The sequence below is a fragment of the Ambystoma mexicanum genome, chromosome 8 (genome assembly GCF_040938575.1).
Source record: "Ambystoma mexicanum isolate Mex_15411 chromosome 8, UKY_AmexF1_1, whole genome shotgun sequence".
Classification (NCBI taxonomy): Eukaryota; Metazoa; Chordata; class Amphibia; order Caudata; family Ambystomatidae; genus Ambystoma; species Ambystoma mexicanum.
Genome location: NC_090929.1, coordinates 1,149,841,551 through 1,149,861,773, shown reverse-complemented (window position 1 = coordinate 1,149,861,773; position 20,223 = coordinate 1,149,841,551). Strand labels below are relative to the sequence as shown.

Here is a 20,223-nt window from a genome sequence, read left to right as displayed (position 1 = left end):
AACCTCCTGAAGGAGGAGCAGATCCAGATCCAAAAGAGATGGTTTGCTTGGGGGACAATCTGCAGGTCTTTACAGAAATGAGAGACAGTACTCTTGGGCTGTTTGTACTGCCCATGCATCTGAAGTAATAAGATGCCATTCTTGCAGATGTTGGGTCAACCTGCCCCCCAGTGCAGTTCTGTGAGCAAAGTGCTCAGAGAGGTTTTTGGGCTGTGGCTGCGGCAGAGGGCAAGGAGGAAGTTGCTGCCTGAGCAATTTATCCTCCAGAGCCTCTAGGGGCACGGGTAAACCTTGTTTGTCCTTGTTTCTGACCTGTCTGACATCTTCCCCTCTGGCCAAAAGAGGAGTAATAGCGAAAGGACTGCCCTTTCCAGGTCTGCGAAGGTGGGTGTTGTTGTGACTGACAATTTGCTGGTCTCAAAGATTTTCCTGAAGCCATTGAAACCTATAGCTTCTCTAGACTGTCTTCTGCCTTAGGGCTAAATAGAAGGGATCCATCAAAGGGCATATTTAGGAGCTTTGACTGAACATCGGGTGAAAATAATACTTATGCTGCCAAGCAAACCCCATGTATCTACCGACACAGTCTGACACGTCTAGCCCTGACTGAAGAGATTGTCAGGAGGTCTCTTTTCCATCATTAATAAGGTTATAAAAACCTTTTCACATTTCCTCTTCAGATAGGTTTTCTGCAGCTTGGGCAATTACATTCCACAATGTACAGCTGTATTTTGCCAGTGCAGAAAATGCCTTAATGGCTTTTAATGCCGTGCAGAAAATACACTTTTTGGGAGGGCGTCATATCGCTTATCGTCCCCATCTGTAGGGATTGTTGGATAAACTGCGGCTTTTGAAGTTGACGCCTGTACAACTAAGCTCTCTGGTGTCAGACGTTTAGAGAGAAAATCAGGGCCCACAGAAGAAAGTTTGTACTTCTTTACCAACTCTTTATTAACATCCGGAGTGGTATCTGGCTTTTGCCATATTTTGATAATTGGATTCTTTAGTGTTGCATGGAAAGTCAGTAGTGCCTGTTCCCAACATATACTGCCGATCATCTTGGGTAATGTCCTTGTAGGACAACCCCATGCCAAATATTCAAAAACCTTGTTCATGACAGTCCTTGAAGGCTGCATTAGCGTGGAAAGTGCGCATCTGCTGTGTCAAATTCACCCTCAGGGGAGGAATCCAAACCACTGGCATCCTTTAAACATGAAGACGAGATAAATCTGAAATCAATTCCTCTGGAACATTAGGTGTTCCAAGAGTTCACACCCAAAGAGTATGACATCATCTTCCTCGAAAATGGACCCGCAAGATTTGAAGAAATCAATCCTTGATCATTGGGGTTTGATCTCAAAGTTAAATTCAAGATAGATGTCCACGGTCCCGCCGACTTCGACTCTTGTGATCTCAGTGGTCGACACTGTCAACGCCACTCAAAGAGACATCTGAGGCCTTCCGACTCTGGCTTTTGGGCTCACGGCTAGAAGCCTTACTTGATTCCCTGCTGGTCTTGAAGGACGCAGTGGGAACAATACCCTTTTTGAGGGACCAGGAGGGGTCGCCTTCAAAAACACTCATCATTTTCTCACGGAAGCTTTCCCGTTGGCTTGCCGAGACAGTCTTTTGGGGTAAACGTACCTGACATCTGCCTGGTAAGGAAGCTGAAGACTATGAACAATCCCGTTGTTTCTTCTTCTTTCGTAATGACGAAGAAGAGTGAGTGATGGGAATCACTCCAGGATCTCGTTTGCTTCGACTGGAGCATTTCTAGCTTTTCTGGAGACTTGTCTTTGATTGAACTCCTACCTTTGAAAGATTTTCTTTTCGAAGGTGTAGAAGACAGAGATATTGAAACCGACCGACCTATGACGAGCTTTGATCGTCTCTCCTTCAAGGCCTTACTGGTCATCAACTGACAGGAGCCACATTTGACATCTTCATGATCTTCGCTGACGAGAGACAAATCATGTGTGGATCAGTGATCGTCATGTTGGGATCACTGTCCGCACATCTCTTGAAGCCTATCTTCAGCGTAGACATTGTGATTTAATCACAAAAAGGTATTACAACGTTAGTCAAAATGAATTGCTGAGGTGAGTCGAACTGTTCCAAGAGCGTGCTGTGCATGCAGAAAAACAGAACTGAGGCAACGGCGAGGGTGTGCTATTTATACTATCGTTGACATTGCATCTGGAGTTGGGAATGGCAACGGTTGAGGGACGTCGAAGCCAATGACTCACAGCGACCTCTGCTGTCATAAAAAAAAAAAAAAAAAAAAAAAAAAAATCAGAGACTGCAAAGCAGGATGCAAATATATCTAAGATGAGGAATCCATGGGAGGACACAATACATTTGAAGTTTTTTTGTGTGTTTCTGGTGGTAAAAAGGCCACCCCAAGGGACAGGAAAACCTCTAGTAAGTTATCACCTGGGCAAAATCGTGTTCCCTTTGGGAAAGGTGAAGGAATTAGTTCTCCTCTTAAATGGTGCGGCTGCATGGGAGGGAGATGTCTGTTCTCCTTCAGAGCTGGGGGAGGAGGTGCTGGCATAAGTTTTATTTTTTCGCTATGAGAACCGGTTGACTAAGGGGTTTCTCTGTATGCGCTAGTGTTTCCCCATTGCATATGTTTCCCACAATCCCTGAAAGGCACTCCAGAATCTGTTCCTCGGATATCTAAATCTGATGCATCTTGGGAGATGCAGTCCAAGATAGCATGTTTCTTTGGGACCTGTGGAAGCAAGATGTCCACAGTACAACCCTCTGGTATTTGTGACGGCCATTCCAAATGAAGCTAACATGACATTTTTTGTGTCAATAGTTTAATATTTCTTTGTTTTGAGGACTTTATGCATGTACATTTTCAACTAAATTAAAGTAATATGATTTAAAGCTTTTACCGTTTATTGTTCTTTTTTGCTTTTCAAGCGTGTACTTTACCTCTATTCACTGTCAAGAGCTTTGTATATGAGGGTGGCCTGTGTTTAAGGTTTAAGCCCCGTTATCCCAAAACAAGAATACCTCTTGGTCACTGACGCATAAGCTACTTGGTGTCCTGTCATATCTAGTGCAACCAAACGGCAATATATGACAGCATTTGCAGTTGTTTGGCCCTCTTTTATTATTGTTTGAGCTTTAGTTCTTATGTTTTCTGGCATTTTGTCCAGCGGTTCTCCCATTGCATCCCTGTCCGATCTTCTAAATAGTGCCGCAGCATTAGCTATGCTGGTATTATATAGCCTGGCAATTCGTGGTGAACGATTATGCTCCACTCAATCCACTGACAATTGCTACAACCAGAGAGTCTTTTATGCCTAACCCCTAAATATCTGAGTGGGTCAGATGAAGAGGGTTTATATTTCTTTTCAGTCCATATATTCGCTGATATACAAGCAGCTGGTGCCGCCATGGAGGCTTCACAGATTCCATGAGTGGAAAATATGATGCTATAGGTTTGGGCATCTCTAGCATGTTTTCTATAAAGTCATTCTCTTCTACTTCTTGTCTAAACGTAATGCCCGTTGCAGATGTCCTTTTTTCACAATGACCCATATGTGAATTGATATTCTTTGGGGAATCAGGTAGGTCTGTCTCTTCTGTGGACTCAATATTATAGTCCCATGGATTGCTTAGCTCCTCGTAATCCTCCATGAAGGTGTGATGTGAATCCATACATGTAGAGGTAAAATGTGTGTGACCCTGCCCCTCCCATTTTTTTGGGGATTTTGCAGATAGTTCGCTCTTCCTTGGGAGTGTTCTATTTGTCTTTTTTCTCTTTCCCTCTCTTTCATAAGCTGACTGGCATTAGCTAGTGTGTAAGAGAAAGTCTGTTCCTGCCAGGTGGTGTCGCCTCCTCCGTGAGATCATAGAGCACATCCTGTCTGCACATCCTGCCTTCCAGGGTATTCATCTTCCGCTTCTTGTTCCTTTTCCAAGAAGCTGAGGTCCTATGACTCCTGAGTGTGTAGCCTGTCTGAGAGTGTATCCTTTAGTGTGGTATAGAAACGACCTGGTTTAAAGGTTGTTTTAAAAACCTCCTATACATTGTTTTTTTTAACTTGTGCTCTTGTTTTTGGATGTTGAGGTTATGCTCAATGCCTTTTGTCGTGTTTTTCTGCATCCTTTTTAGAGGTGTCATGCTTGTCTGCTGTATGTTTTTCAAGTACATATATATCAGTGGCAAGGTTTTCTGAGTCATGCCTTTTGGTGCTTATGACATGTTTTTCTGCCCTTTGTTTTTCAGCGACATCTTTGTGCAACGTAAGTCTGTGGATGTGTGTCAGGGCCATGTTCTGTGTCTTTGCTGTTTGGGGTTTTTGTTTTAGTGCTTGCCTTAGGCATCATTATGGTGCCTTAGCTAGTTTCTTTAGGCTATGATTGGGATGCTTTATCACTTGCAGCCTTTTGGACATCAGGGTGTGGCTCCTGAACAGGCCTTCTGGCAAGTTCTTCAGAGATGGTGGCCAGCTGCTGTAAGGAAATCATAGTGGCAACAGTAAAGACAGACACAAGTGATCACAGTTCAAGGGTGTTTATTGAACTATAAATGCAACGTGGAAAATATGCCTAACCTAAACCTAAATCTAAAATGGGAGCACGCTTCGACCATCAAATGAAAAATAAGACAGTCCTAGTGGCGTTGTGTCAAATAAAAGGGCCTATAGTAAACAAAAAAAACATTGCCAAATCCTTACAACTAATTACAGAAAGAGTGTGGGGTAGGGTTTAAATAAAGAAAGAAGTGTCAACAAATAATAAGTCAGGATGTGATTGCCAGGGGTATCCCTTCCAATGTTTTGGGCACGGGACAAAGTGGATCTCCTGAGCACAGCACACGCTCAACCTTTCCCAGCACGAGCCGACAGTTCCCGGATCAGCTATCAGGTTCTTCGATGGCCAAGTCTCTTTTCAATAAAATGTCTCTTGCCATCAAGGCCTGATTTATCTAACAAACAAAGTGCTGCTTCACGTATACTTTGGGTGATGGCTTCACCCCTGGCTCCCCCTCTTCTGGCCGTAGACCCTTCAAAAAATCGTATTCAACAAATCAACTAAACAGTTTCTTTTTCAATGAACTTTGGGTGATGATTTTCCACCCTGGATCTCCCTCTTTCGGGCATGGACCCCTTTCAGATGTTAGCCTCCCTCCTTCGGGTTCACTGTGGCTTTTCTTACTTTTACAGCACAATGTTCATACGCTCGTCTCACCAAGCAAGACTAATTTCCCTTAGCTTCGCAATCATCTGCCGGTCAAAGACTTTCAACGGTACAGAGGATTTTACAAGACCCCTGTATGACCACTTTGACCGCTTCTCACCTCTTCCCAAGGGCTTCTGGATACAGTAGTTTCTACCATTGGGTAATCACCCAGAGTTTCCTGCCTGAGCACCCACGTGGTGCTGGACTCCTCTGTTGCTGGTTTCCCCCCTCTCTTGGCAATGGTATCCTTTTAGCTTTTCAAAGTTCAATTTAGCCATTGGCTATTTATCGTTCAACACATTTTGGTTTCTTATTAGCTCTTCCCTCGACTCACCGGCTGTGATGAACCACTTGGCTTTCTTCTCCTTCGAGTCAAGGTTGGTACCACAGAGATCTGCGTCCATCCCCGGCTTGGTTATCAGCAGAGAAGGGTCTTATGTACCGTAGACATCTGTTGCAACACATCCTGGCTATTGTTCGCGCCCTTATAATTCCTTCTGCAGAGGTTTCACGGGCCTTGATCGGAAAGGGCAAGGTCGCTTCTCTCCTTGTCACCCCCTCGGTATGCATCGTCTTTCTCCTCCTCTTGAACTGCTGTGCTGAGTTGGCTCTCATGTCGTGCGGTCTGCCTTGCTCATCTTCTGCCCCACCTTTTATCCCTGTGGGGAAGGAAAAGGGCTGTCAGGTGTGTGTGATTCTGGTCAATTGCCTGATTTTGCCTGACCCTTGGGACATTTCAGAAAAACGGCTCCGCTGTCTTTCGTATTGTGCGAAAGTGTTTGTGTCGGAAAAGGGCGGGGGCAGTGTATTGGAATATCCTACATGGTAGGATGGGGAAAAGATGTTGAAAGAAGGAGGATACCATGTCTCACCAGTCAGTGTCCCATTCCCCAAGGATCCCTCATCCAGGTGTTCCTCCCTCACTGGTCCAACACCAGGAACTGGATCCAAAAGCGATGGCCGTGTCCTGGCCACCTGGAAGACAGATCCCCGGGGTGATCCCCGGGGATAAACCAGGGAGACACCTTCAGATTTCTCACACTGCCTAGAGTTTGGCTTTCTGTGTGTAGAGTCTGGGGTGGCTCACCATCCTTAGGGTTGGACTTCCCACCCCCGTGATACCTATGCATTCACTAGAGTTTTCAGATGTTTTGGTCTCCATGCACAGTGTACTCGAGACCTATGTCTTCAGTTTGAATTCTGGAATGGCGTACATGCATTCTCTGAATGGTCTCTGGGTAAACAGAGATTGCAAACTAGATGTGTGTCTTTGTGTTCAAAGCACTTATAGAAAGTAGGGCTTAACTTAAATGGTATCTTTTCCATAGACGTATTTGTGATCAGAAGTAGGGGTTATAAGTAATTAACAGTTTCCCCTCATTATATGATCTGTCCTTGCACTGGTTGTCTCCGGGATATGTTGGATATCGAAGGTTGTATAGTGTCAACTCTCGGTGATGATTTAACATGATCGCTCTATGGTGTTGTGCAACGTTCGTCAATGTTGACTTGGCTTTCCAATTCGGTGCCACCTCGGTATGTCTTTTGGTGCATTTGTCTAGACTTATCATTTTAACAATACAAAAGGTTAAACAAAAATACAAAACAAAATACAACCAAAACAACAAGCAGGGTACATGAGAGATGTGCACAAAGGGGGTGTATCGCAGGAATGCAAATATGATGTCACAGCAGCAGATGTAGGGCAGTAGGGGATAGGAGATGAACATCTGAACCAGGAAGCCTACATCAATGTGAACTGTAAGGGTGTTGAAGAATGATGCAGACACAAAGGTTGGCATGGTTTTGGTTATAGACTTATTTTGAAATGAAAAGGATCCTTAGTATCCATAACTTCTAAGCAGGGTTTGCCTGTTTCAAAACGAAAACAATAAGGGTCTATCGGAACAGCCGCCAACCCTCGCACCTGGCGTTGCGCAAAGCTATCAAAACCAGGCTCTTCTCCTAATCCTCTATGTACCCCAGTGGTGCCTCGAGACCAGGTCGATGTGTGTACACTTTTAATAACAAAATATATGTAATGTGCTATGCCACAATATGCTATACACCATGTAACCTTTGTGTAGCCATATCGCCCCATATGTAACACATCATGTACCCAAGTTCGTACACACACGCCCACCCGCAACTATTGATTCCTTGTAACAGTGCCACAATGCCTCTGGGCTGTTTTGCGCGCTTTATAAATGCAAATAAATGAAATAAATAAAGTCAATTCCACCATCCTGTGTCAAAATCTATGTCTGTACCTCACATTAAAACTAAAAGGGTAACTAAAAGAAATGTCCACATTTAAGGAGAATGGCTCCCTTCTGCTTTTTGGATGGGTTTCAACGAAATGTTCCTTCAAAACAAATACCAGGGGGAATGACTCCTTTCCCCTGGCTTGCAGGTTTCAGACACTCTTTACACAATCGTCACTTCAGGAGAATGGCTCCCTTCTCCTGATGTAGCTGCATATAATTTCAATAGAACCGAGGGGAATGACCCCCTTCCCCTGGCTTCTTTACATCAACTCGAAGTTTAGGACCAAGAGAATACCTCCCTTCTCTTGGTCTGCTTTGGCACAATTCAACATAAAGCCTGGGGGAATGGCTCCCTTCCCCTGGCGTCTGTATTGCAACTTCTGTTTTGGTACCAGGAGAATGACTCCCTTCTCCTGGTACAACTTGATACAGTCTTACTGATTCCAGCTTGATTTTCACTTTGCCTCTGTGACTTGTTTCTGTGACTTGTTTTCCACAATTTCCCAAATCTTGTTGGCATCCCAGACCCTTCTCTGGGTTCTAGTGGTCTCCTCTTGACAACTGTGACAAGGAAGAATCCCTTGTGAGTTTCGCTCATTCACTTTGGGGTCCCAGACACTTCTCTTGTAACTAGTGGACTTATGCCCACCACTATAGTGAGGAAGACTTCCTCTATGCTTTGGTTTACTTCTGTTTGGATCCCAGACCCTTCGTGTATGGCCAGTGGTCTCCTCCTTTCCACTGTTATGATGGACATGGTCCCAGACCCTTCCCTGGTGGCCATTGGGTTTATCTCTGCCACTGTCTAGAGGGCAACTCCCTACGGTATTTGCTTGGTGCCGGTTTGAGAAACAGACCCTGATCTTGCTTGGGTTCTAAACCGTTGTCTCTCTCCCTCTTGTGTCTGGCCCACTTGGTTCACTATCCTGTCAAGTACTGAAGGAGATTACTCATATCTTCATTTTCGGTTAACTTGCATTCATACACCACTTTTATACCCCTACCGATTCCTGTGTTGCACCCGTTCCCTTCACTGGCTTTGGGATGCTCTGCTGGTTCTTCCTCGGGTTGTGCTTCGTTTGGAAGCGCTGTACAGGCGTTCTGTGTCTCTGCTGCTCTTGCTCTGCATGTTTGTTTACCGTTCTCTGGGCCAGCGATGTAGGCGTTGTTGCAGGACCACACAGTCTACCTTTCAGAGGTGGCACCACTGCGTCTGAGCCTCTTTCTGGACCAGCTCCAGACCACTGGGTCAAGGATTCCTGCCGCCAGCTTCCCGTCTCAAACAGATGACGGACTTCAGCTTCTCCTGAGCTTTCTCTACATCTTCTTTGCTTTTCCTGGTCTGGACTGTCTCCTGTGCTGCTTTCCTTCTCCTTCTTGTCCAGTTCTTCTTCCGTTTTTTTATGTTAGTCAAGCGAGCGACCCTGCGTAGCTTCCATTTCCCTGTGCCAGTCTTCAAGACTCCTAAGGGCCACTTCTTCCCAGTACTTGCATTGGGAGTAATCTTTATGCCTCAGAAGATCTTCTTCATCTCAGTTGGTGAAACTGACGTGTTGTTACAATAGCACATGGATGTATCAGTCAGGGGGGGTGAAAGGGTAACAGAGGTTTTGGCAGGTTTGGGTGTTGTGCTGCCTATCACCCAGATAGACATCCTCATCCCCATGAGTTCCTCCCGCATTAAACCACCCAATTGGGGAATATTTGGTAGCAGCCTCACCTCCCTAGTCTCATGAGAAGGGGCTCCCCCTTGGGGAGAAGTGATGACACCTTGTGAATATCACAGAACATATAGATCTGACATCATGTCAAAGAGCAACATCTCAACAACTGTGGCTTAAAAGCCAGAGTGGAAAACCTCTCACTGAACTCATGAAGGGGAAGCCAGGTAGCAACATTCTTATTCATGGACCCCAGAGAAATAGCACAAACATTTTCTCCCAAACCTTGCACCACAGGCATTGACCTGTGGGCCTCTCCACCGTCTTCTAGATTATGGCCAGAGCAATACGAGCAGACAGCAATAAGTGAGTAATTAGCAGAGCCCTAGAGCTCTTCCAGGGATAAAACAGTTCCACTGGTGCACCTAGTGGAATCACCAAGAGTGCCTGATAGGTAATGGAGAACCAGTAATATCTGTAATCAAGGCCAGCACCTCCTTCCAGAATCGCTCTGCCTTTTCACAGGTTCCCAAGAGGTGAAGAAAGTTTCCCCTCTAGCAAAAGGCAGAAAAAGAGGGATTAATGTTGTTAAGACAGCTTTGATACATTGACCACCAGTATAAGATTTTGTACGCGTTTTCCTTTCTCACACATCGAGACGCAGTTGCAGCCCTCGCCCATATCTTACCCCAAGTCTCGTCCGTGATTGAGCAATCCAGATCCTCCTCCCATCGCAGCACATAGGGGAGCCAAATTGGATCTGTCCAAAAGTCCGTATTACCTACTAACTTTCTTTTTGAGGAGCTCCTATTGCACAGTAAGTTCCAATGTGGTGAGCGAGCAGTTCCCAGCCTCTAGGGTCTTGGTAAGAGCAGGCCAGTGTTCAATTTGACAATATCTGAAACATTCCACCTCAGAACCACCAATCAACTCCTTGCAGTCCTCAAACGTGAGAGTAGCATCCGCACAATACAGCTGCCTCAAATTATGCCGACTGCCCCCGCCAAGCCCCGATAGACCCTGCAGAAAGCCCAGAAGAGAAGCAACGCTTTCCAAAAACTGGCGATAGGGGCCAAGGTCACGTGGGTCCTTCCATAATTTAAGCGCTTTGTCCCAATACACCAAAGAGACCAGGATAGAGGGCAGTAAATTGCCCCTGCCACATCTGTAAGCTCCACCAAGTTGCAGGAGTATCGAAATAGGATGCCTAGTGGCCGATGGCCCGACATCCACCCAGGGGGCTCTATACCACGGAAGACATTGGCTGCTATAATGTAGTCCTCGAGAATAGGTAGGGGGTCTGCGATTGGACAAAATGAACAGCATAATTTTCTGATGCATGACCCGGAGAGAAGAACAAGGTCCAGAGACCAGGAGGGCCAGTGTGTAAAAGAGAAGCCTAGGGATGATATTATATTCATCTTTACAGTCGAAATCCAACCTATCCAGGGGATCTCCTGATTTTCCCAGCACTGCAAATCATCAGTGATGAATTTAAAGCAGGCCTGATACAACCTGGAAAAGGACTGTGTCAACTTCACATTCAGGTAGTTAAGAGTGCCATTTGCCCAACGGAATGGGAAGTCTTGCTGGTTCCTGGCCATATTATATGGGGATTCTGAGATATTCAGTCCCCTGGACTTGTTGTAATTTATAGGAAAGCTTGGCAGTTAAGGTAGGCTCACAAGCCCAATGAATCACTGCTGACTGTTCTTTATTAATCAGCAAACAGTTCCACGGCCCCAAAGCAGCTCAATGGTTGGCTAAGGCCACAGTTGCTGCTTGGCAATAACAAAGCAAAGAGTTCTTAACCTCTTGCTCAACGATATTGCATGACCCAGTCGGCACAACTTTCTATGGGTGTATGATCTTATTTACTCGCACCCACCGCCGACACTGCAAGCTTTCAGTCAATCTTCAGAGTAAGTAAGCAAGGAGTGTCTGTACTCAATGTAGCGCTTACCTTTTTTTGGCAAATGACAATTGTAAAACAATTTGCTGACACGGCTACTTCGAGCAAAATATATACGGAAGCTTCCAAGCCTTCCACAGCGAGCCGCGGATAACCACATACTCTCCACAGCACTCTGTGCAGCATTATCGTGCTGGGAAGCAGAGTATATGGTGTGAAAGGGAAGTCCCTGCCTCAAGGGAATAGATAGCAACTGTAGAGAGACTTGGAAAGGAGAACTCCAGCAGACTGCAACCACGGATCACCACACACACTCCCACTAGACATTCTTTCAAACAAACACTCACCCAACATGGCCGCAATGGAAGGTGGGGGATGTGCAAAGACTCTCTCCCATTTTCATGGCGGCCCGTTTTATTGTGAGGAATAGAGCGGTGCAATGGTACTGCAATCAACAGGTAAGTGGGGAAAGAAGCGGAAGACGGCGGGTGGGGGCAAGCAGCTGTGAGCTTGCTCAAAATACACGCTTAAATTATGAGATTCAGTCTGTGGTACGAGCAACCTAATTAGCTGCCACGCCCACCCCCATACCATGATGAGCAATAATGAGAGACTCTCTTTCCCAATGCTCTCTCCTTCTGTAACCGGCACTGATCAGCATTAGCTTTTCTTGAAACATAACTCTCTTTTTTATCTTCTTTGCTCCTTCTGGTACTATTTTCAGTACTCTGTTTCCTCTTTCCCCATCTCTCTCTCATTTCTCAACCCTTTGAGCATCGCTAGCTCTCGTTCCAACTCCTCCTTTACCCTTTTGGGTAGCGACCCCATCCATAATATTCTTCTCAAATTCACAATTGTCTCTTGCTTTTCTGAACATCTCTGGCCCCCACTTTGTGGCTTGCCAACACAGCTTTAGTTATCTTGGATCCTCAGTTTGATGATCAGTTTTGTGCCTCTAGCCCAGCCTCCAGGGTAGCTCAGCCTTCTGATCTCGCCTCCAGTCTTCTGGGATCTGCTCCCACTACAGCACTACAGGTCATCCTGCTCTTTCTTCCAGTTTTCTCCACAATAGCTCCCATCCCCACTCTCTGGTCTCCAGCTCCTACTCTAAGCTCGTTCTTGCCAGACTGCGCTTGTGGGAATTGTATAGGGCTTTAGCCTGGCTTCCAGTCTCTCTATATTGAACTTGGAGTCAGGTGTGTTAGATGGGACAGAGATTGACTGTCCCGGAGGGATGGTATAGAGCCTCTCTCTGGGATAAGGGAACTCGGGTGTCTCTCTTCAAGCGGCTGGTACAAATTGGCCGGTGCCCCACCTCCCCCCCTTTTAGGGTGGTTTACAGTTTTGATGTGGGTCCTATGTTTAGCTAGAGCTGCTGGGGCAGCAGAACAACCATTCCTTGCTTACCTCTATGGGCCAGTAGCAAGAGTCCCATTTTCCAGTCAGTGGAAGCAAAAGCACTGTGCATTGGGGTTGGGGAGAACCTTATTCACCCTATCCAATATGGTCTCTGTGTCCCAGGTGTAGGAGCTGTGCTCATTAAAGCGAACCTAAAAAACGTTGGTGCCATGTGACAGTCACTGTCCTAAGATGATGACTAAGTGGGGCTGACCAGTCGATCCACCCCAAACCTCCCGGCCCTATCATGTGCTATCTTGTGGAGGCACCCGACCCCCGTGTGCACTCTGAGACAGGCATGGTACCAAGAGAGACAGACTCAAAGGTGTTTGTTTTAAAACCTTTACTTACTAAGGTTCCTGGGTTGGTGTAATGCCTGACTGGCCCTAACTCTAAAGGGATGGTTCTCATAACTGATGTTTCTAAAGACCGTTGATGTCTAACAGTCCAAAATATAATTCTGTCTGTGTCTAAACCTATGCGTGCCCTCGCTGTTTACAAAAAAGTGATAGGAAGTCTTTTAAAATGAAAATAGTGGTTCAACAGACAAATGGAAACCAAGGATGGTTTCAGGTGGTCTTCTCACCAGGTGTAGTTTGGTCAATGTCACAAAAAGGAGTTCAATCACAAAGGGCGGTTCATAAGAGATTCTCCACAGAGATCTTGTAGTGGTTTCAAATACCTTCAATGTCTTTGAATTCCTTGGGGTTCCCTTCCCCAAGTTTCAACTTGTTCAAGTTCCAAACACCACAAAAGAAATATGACAGTCCCTTTTGAAGCTTCTCAGGGTTCCCTTGCCCAAGTTTCAAATCCTTTGCCTTTCAACACCACAAAAATAATAAGTCTCCAAATTGGTTTGGCCCCTCATGGTTCCCTTCCCCAAGCTCAGACCCCTTTCAGCTTTGGACACAGTTCAACTTGTCAGGATGATCCTTTTGAACACAGTCTGTCTCACACACTACACTCGCGGGGTAAAATTAGACACTTTCAAGGACTCTTTGCTCCTCCTAGTCATGTCCACTCTGATCTGCAACCCCTCTCTGTATTTCTTACTCTTTTTTAGATCTTTCACCTTCAGGTGCTTCCTGCAGCCCTTCTTTTTTGGCTTCCTTTCCTTTTCTGTTCCCTTCACTTCACTGTGCACTCTTGCACTTGTTTCACTGTGCCTTCTTGCACCTTCCTTTTCCTTCTTATCGTGCCTCTTGCGCACCTCACATGTTTTTGCTTTCTCATGCACTCTTGCACTATGCTTGTGTGATCTCCAGCAGGCCTAACACACTGTCCTTCTACTGTGTATGTTTTGTATTTCTCTACATTGTACACGCTTTACTCTTCATATGCCTTTCCTTTCACTTTCCTCCTCTTCTGTCCTGCTAGGGCAACTTTTCTTCTATTTCTTTTCTCCTGTTTCTTTTCTCCAGCTCATTTCTGACACTTTCTCTCCATCGCACACTTTCAAACCTTTCTGCTCTATGCCGCTTTAAAACTGTCTGACTCCCACTACGCTTCAGTGAAATGCACGCTCCAGAGTTTCTCTCTCTCACCGGGCAGCGTCACGTTGACAAGCGGTACAACTGGATTAACTGGGTTGAGGTCAGGGTCTCACCACCTGCCCCTCAGAGATCCTTGGTACCAGCACAAGTCGCAAGGGAACAAGCACTTTCCAAAATGCCACCAGCAGGATACAGGTTGCCTTCCTCCGGCTCCTTGGAGGCACGGCTCCCTCGTCATGCTGCAGCCCCTTTCAAACATTGGGCCAGCGTCTCGGCACATCATGCCTCTCCAGGTTGTTTTCCCTGCTGCTCTGCACTCGCTAGCTTCTCAGGTCTTGACAGCATCTCTAGCTCGCTCATTTCCTTGTGTAAAACCACACATTTTATAGTGAAAAAAGTAGTCAAGTGGAGTCAGGTATAAGTGGTCATTATTAAATGCCTGACCCTGGCTGACTATTAGTGGGACCATTTGATTTCCTTCTATGGTGAGTTGCCCTTACTTTTCCCATGTTGTTTCAATGGGTTATCTTTACTGCTCTTAGTTGCCTCCTCCTTGTCTCAGTATTTGCTGGAAATGGGGAGGGGGAGATGGGGCGAGATTGAAAATATCCCATGAAGGCTGAGGGAGAGTAGGTTGGGCTATTAGTGGGACTGGGGAAATGCCATGTCTCACCCTTGGGTATCCTCCTCCCAATTCTTTGTAACTCTCCACTCAGGTGATCCATTCCCAGGGTCGGGATCCAAAAGCTGTTGGGCAAGAATTGTGGGAGACTACACAACCCTTGTCCTCTTGGTATTAGGTAGGTATTAGGTAACCCACCTATTGGTATAGGCCTGTACTACACAAGTTGGTAGTGTGACTGAGCAGCCAGGCTTATCTCAAGACGGGTAAATGTGAGCTGTAGAATTGTAGCAATGAAATCCACAAATACAAGTAGCCAAGTAACACTTACACTCAAGGTTTATGTTATACATAATTATTTATTTAACAGTAGTTTTTAAATAAGAATTCTTTAAAAAGGGCAATACATGTAGCAATCAAATACACTTTAAAATACTTTTTCAGAATCACCACAAAGCTAGTCGATACTCTTTAGAGATGCTTCTTACACGCTTCCTACACCCTGAGGTGACTTCACTAACTAGGACATTAATGGCATTTATATATCACTAGTACACTTTGTAAATTCTGAGGTTTGTAGAAAGGAAGGGTTAAGGGAAGGAAACGGGTTAAACAGATTCTCAGAGCATGTGAGCACTTTAAATCTTTCAATAAAGTCTAGATAAAAACCTTTCCCAGCAATATTAGTTTAAACACAATGCATCACCTATGAGGGATAGTAAGTACCCAAGTCAAATGTAACAGAAGAGTCTGCAGAGAGTCAGTACAGCCAAAGTCAATCGGAGCAAAGTCTTATGGAGCTGAGGCACTTCTTCGATAGGAAAAGTCTTGCACAAAGTTAGACAGTTTGTTTAAGAAAAATTACTGTAGGATCACAAGCTGTTACACTTGTGAAGGGTGGAGCTGAAGTCCACTGTAGCAAAGTAGCTACTGCAAGTCTCAACTGAGAAGAGCAAGCTACAGATGCTGAGGTAAGTACCCAAAGTCAGAACAGTACCTTTGGTTAGAAGAAGCTGGCTTCTGTCTGGTTGCAGTGATGCAGATCCTGGGTTCCTGGGCCTCTGTAATGGCGACAAGAGACAGGATGTCTGGGGACTCCTGCGTCAGTAACTTGGAGGTCGGCGGCAGCTATGGCTTTTTTTCGGTAAACAGCACCACCGTGGATCTTGGACACGGGTTGTGCTTCCTTCTCTCCTTGAGTACTGCACTCTGGTGAGGGGACACTAGCTCTGGTCGTCCGGCTTCTGGAGGGTCCTGGGGAGACTCCTCAAGCTTCTAGCCGGATCACAGACGTTGCACTTGACTACGGATGTCTCGACCCCTTCCACTCGGTCCCTGCAGCAGCAAAGTAGTACAGCCAGTCGGGGAAGGTGGTGCAGTGGAGTTTGTCTTGGGGTTAGTTGGTCACACTAACGCAAGGAAAGAAGTCATCCCTTCCGGAGCTTCTCTTGTCGATCAGAAAAAGGAGTTTCAGCAGGGCTTAACCGGGCAGTTCAACGATCCAGGAGGATGCAGCAAGTTTTGTTCACGGTTTCTTCGCCGGGTTGTTCTTCCCAGTGGTCGACTGTATTCAGTCCCAAAACCCTCACCTTTTAAGCAGGTTTGTCCCATTCATGCACAGCCTAGCTGAGCTGTCACTCAAACAGAAGGGTGGCTGTTCTGCAAGGAGAGCCAGCCAGCCAATCCGTAATGGGGGCATTCAGGCATTCCTAAAGACAAAGGACAGGGAGTTTCGGGAACCTCCCTCACTTCCTGGCCTTCCAGACAAACTGGAGCCAGTGGGGGGTTTCAGAACTGAAGCCCGCCAAAGGCAAAACAAACAAAGGGCTGAAAGCTGGCTTGGCACGCAGAGTAAAACCCAAGAAAGATCTCACAAACAGAAAATGTCGAAGAAGACCGGGGCCATTTTGACAAAATGGTCACCCATGGGTGCTATGCTGCAGCTGAGGATTCAGCCTGCGGTAGAAAAGCACAATGGTAGGAAAATTAAACCACTGGCACCAGCCATCTAAAGTAGAGAGGGTAACATAACAAATGTTGCATGAGTAGGTAGGATAAGGGGCTACTAAGTAGCCCCCAGCACTTAACATAAGATGGTGTGTGCTGGACCTACAAAGAGAAAAGGTAAGTAAAGTCAATTTCATTTTACTATTCTTGGGTACAGTAGTCCACACAAGAAAAGGTATTTAAACCTTATGAGAAATCTAAAGGATTTCTCTGTGACACTGCACTGAAGTGTCACCATACAAAAAAAAAATGCCTATGGAGTTTGTCAGACTCCAAAACAAAAAACATAATCCAGATCAGGCCAAAACACATGAGAGAGTGAGAAAAAGGGCTCACTCTCTCCAGGGTTAAAATAAAAAAAGTCCTAAAGTCCAGCAAAAGAAGAAACAGAAATGAGAATTCTCTCCAACAGAAGCGATGGCCCTTCCCTGGCCACCTGAATGGAAGATCCAGAGGGAGTAGGTGGGAGAATACCATCAGGCTTCTCACAGCACCCAAAATGGAAATCTGCTTAATAGCAGGGGTCTTTAATACAAAATATATAGGCACTTAATCACAGGGAGATAAAAGGATTTGACTAGAATCACACAATATTGATCAAGTGAGGATACTGCGATGAGAATACAAGATTTAAAATTTTAAAGGCGGTAACATAACCACTACGTCACATCTCTTCTTTCCCATAACAGGTAACATGTCCACACCTCAACACCCAGAATAGGTATCACCAGAATAGGAATGTCCCACTCTCTTCTCCATTTCATTTCTATGTCCGGACAATGCAAGAAGCACAAGGACTACAATGCATAAAAGCAATTGATTTTTTCTCCATCTGCCATCCAAGCAACACTGCAGTAATGCATGGACAGCATTATTAGTGAGAACCAGAGCAAGGTATACAGTATTCCTCATAAGCTGTGCGCACATTGTGCTGAAGATAATCTAATAAACCATGTAGAATGGGATATAATCAGTGCTTGCAACGCTGGTGAGTGAAACCACAATGCATGACTCCTGCACAGAGAGAACCAGAATCTTACAAATAGATGCACACCAGGAAGAAAATGTGCATCATGTGTGTTATTGCTTGTGAAAAAAAGTTGAAACATCAGTCAGTGAAATGTAATAACTACGTAAAGCAAAGTCACACAACGTTTATGTGCAATAACTGGTGCCACATTTCCTCTCTCTAATAACTAACACTGAACAGCTGATAACCAGCATACAACTGAAACATAAAAGTGTATGTACTATGACAAGAATTTGATATTTTTACTTGAGTAGAATATACCTCAATATCCTTGCTTCTAGCAACTTCTTCAAAGTTCTCCTGCTGCTCCAATGTTTTGTCAACTTTGTCATCCGTCATGCAGAAACAGCGGAGGCGGGCTTCCACAGGATCATTCATTTTGGCAAACACAACAAACTTGGCCATGTAGGGAACACAGATTAGCTCCCTGTAGAGCTGCGTGGCTAGGCCAACAGTTTCTGGAATTTGGTGGCAGTCCCCCAACCAAAACCTGTGTTTAGGAGAAAAGGGAAAACAGATAAAAATCCTCTTTGAGCATAGTGTGATGGATTGCGATTACAAATATTGGCTAAAATCTGAAACCTGATCATGAAAATGCACATCATCGCAAATGGCAGATTGTGCGCTTTCCCTGCAGAGGCGCATATGAGTATTATAGTAATGAACATAAGAACCCTAAAATGCCTTAACATTCTCTATCTTTCATGGTCACGGATTTTTAGGGGGCACCCCCCTCATTTAGGTGGGGTTGTGCAGCAAATGCTCATGCATGATATAATGAAAGCATGCACACAATCAGGCACTTAGCATATGCAGCAGCAGGGAGTGGTGTGCACTCCAAGGGTACACTTTTGAAGGGGGCCACTGGTGGAGAGGGGGACAATCATGGTGGGTAGTTAATGCCCAAGGCAGGCAGTTACAGACTGCTGCTATAAATGCGAGTATGAAGGTGGGGTGGCGGATCCCCTTTAGGTGTACTCTTGTTAATGATTTCTAAAAAGTACCTCCTTCTATGGAGGTCCCTTGTAGAAATCATTAACAAGAGTACAGCATAAGCATAAAAGCTGGCCTGCAACACTGGAACAATACGGCACCACTCCTGAGCACTGCCGGTGTGCTCTGGAACAGCATTTATTTTGGTTAATGGGTCACAAAGTCCCGAGCAGCATCTAGCAAGCTTAAGACTTTTACAACCCAGTCCCTGAAGTTACATTTCTGCTAAGACATGGCACATTAGAAGTCCATGGAGCCTACTTTGGCACATCTACACCTGCGAAAAGGCGGTTTGCTTATATATGCAAATATATTAGCACTAGTACAAACGCAGTGCAAGCATAACTGTGCATGCACAATCAACGATTGTGCATGCACAATCAACGATTGAGCATGTGCAATTACTCTATAATATTCCCCTAAATGTGAGCAGAGGTAGATAAACAAAATCTTGTGGGGGTTTAATATAGTCAATTATTGTTTTTTGGCTCACGTTTATGAATACAAAACTTTGTCCCCGACGAGACAAACCCTTTCATGGCAGAAATATAATTGGCAACACTCGGGGTCTTCATTGTGTTGGGGTCAGCACGAGACATGTCAGAAAAGATGGGTATTCATTTGATGTTAAACATCTCCTTGAGACAAATTCCCTCAACTTTAAAAACAAATAATGAACTCTCCAATACACACCACCATTCAAGAACTAACAAGGGGAAACTTTTTTCAGGTTTTTGTTTAAATGCTAATCTAAAAAGGCAGTTTATATAAAACAAATACATTATTACTTATCTAAAACTACTGCAAGCTGAATCTCAGAACATCATTCATTGTGCTATTTAAGATTGCATCAAAAAAGATGCAAGCATGCAGATCCAAAGCTCAGACAACTCACAACTGCAAATATTACACTTTGCCTGCACCACCCCAACCCATACACAGTAAGCCATCCAAATATCAAGACATCTACCCATAATCAAAAGACCTTCTTGTGTATCCCAACTGGGAAGAATCTGAGGATGTCGTCCCATCTCACCTGGGGGGAGACCTTTCCTAGGGGGCCAGAGTGGTGCATCCACAGTACAATAGTTCCCCTGGGGGTGGAGCACCGAGAGAGGATCACATGGGGAAGGAATCCCCCTATGGGATTGGGGACAACCATCACCAGAGAACGCAGTATCACCCCGCTTTAATATATACAGCCCATTCTCCAACTCTAAATCCTCCCGCCCTCCCTCCCTCCACCTGGATAGAACCAATATATTTAGTTGCCAAATCAGTCGACCTAATCTACATGACAACACTGAAAAACTAGAAGGCACAAGGTATCATGCATATAGCTTTAAGAAGGATACTGTGACGAAGGAGATGGCCGGTAGTCCAAGGATAACTTGCGAGAAACAGAGTGAGCGGTCTAGCTTCCTAATGCCAGTTATGGCCCAAAGCAGTAGATCAATCCCACGTGGGAGTTTGAAAGCAGCTCAAGCTCAAACTCAGGTGCAGTTGAGAAGAGAGAGAGAGAGAGAGAGAGAGAGAGAGAGAGAGAGAGAGAGAGAGAGAGAGAAAGAGAAAGAGAGAGAGAGAGAGAGAGCGAGAGCGAGAGAGCGAGCTGTCCTCTGAAGAGGAACAGCAGGTGCT

The 20,223-nt window shown here is 45.3% G+C and overlaps 1 protein-coding gene across 8 annotated transcripts in view; it reads right to left on the bottom strand.

Annotated features, from left to right (window-relative positions):
- ANK3 (ankyrin 3) overlaps nt 1–20,223 on the bottom strand; it is a 2,768,233-nt gene that overhangs the window by 385,741 nt on the left and 2,362,269 nt on the right. For all 8 annotated transcript variants that reach the window (XM_069611214.1, XM_069611216.1, XM_069611217.1 and 5 more), the window contains one exon: nt 17,854–18,082. In XM_069611214.1, the coding sequence (XP_069467315.1) occupies nt 17,854–18,082 (229 nt within the window). The remainder of the gene's footprint in view (nt 1–17,853; nt 18,083–20,223) is intronic.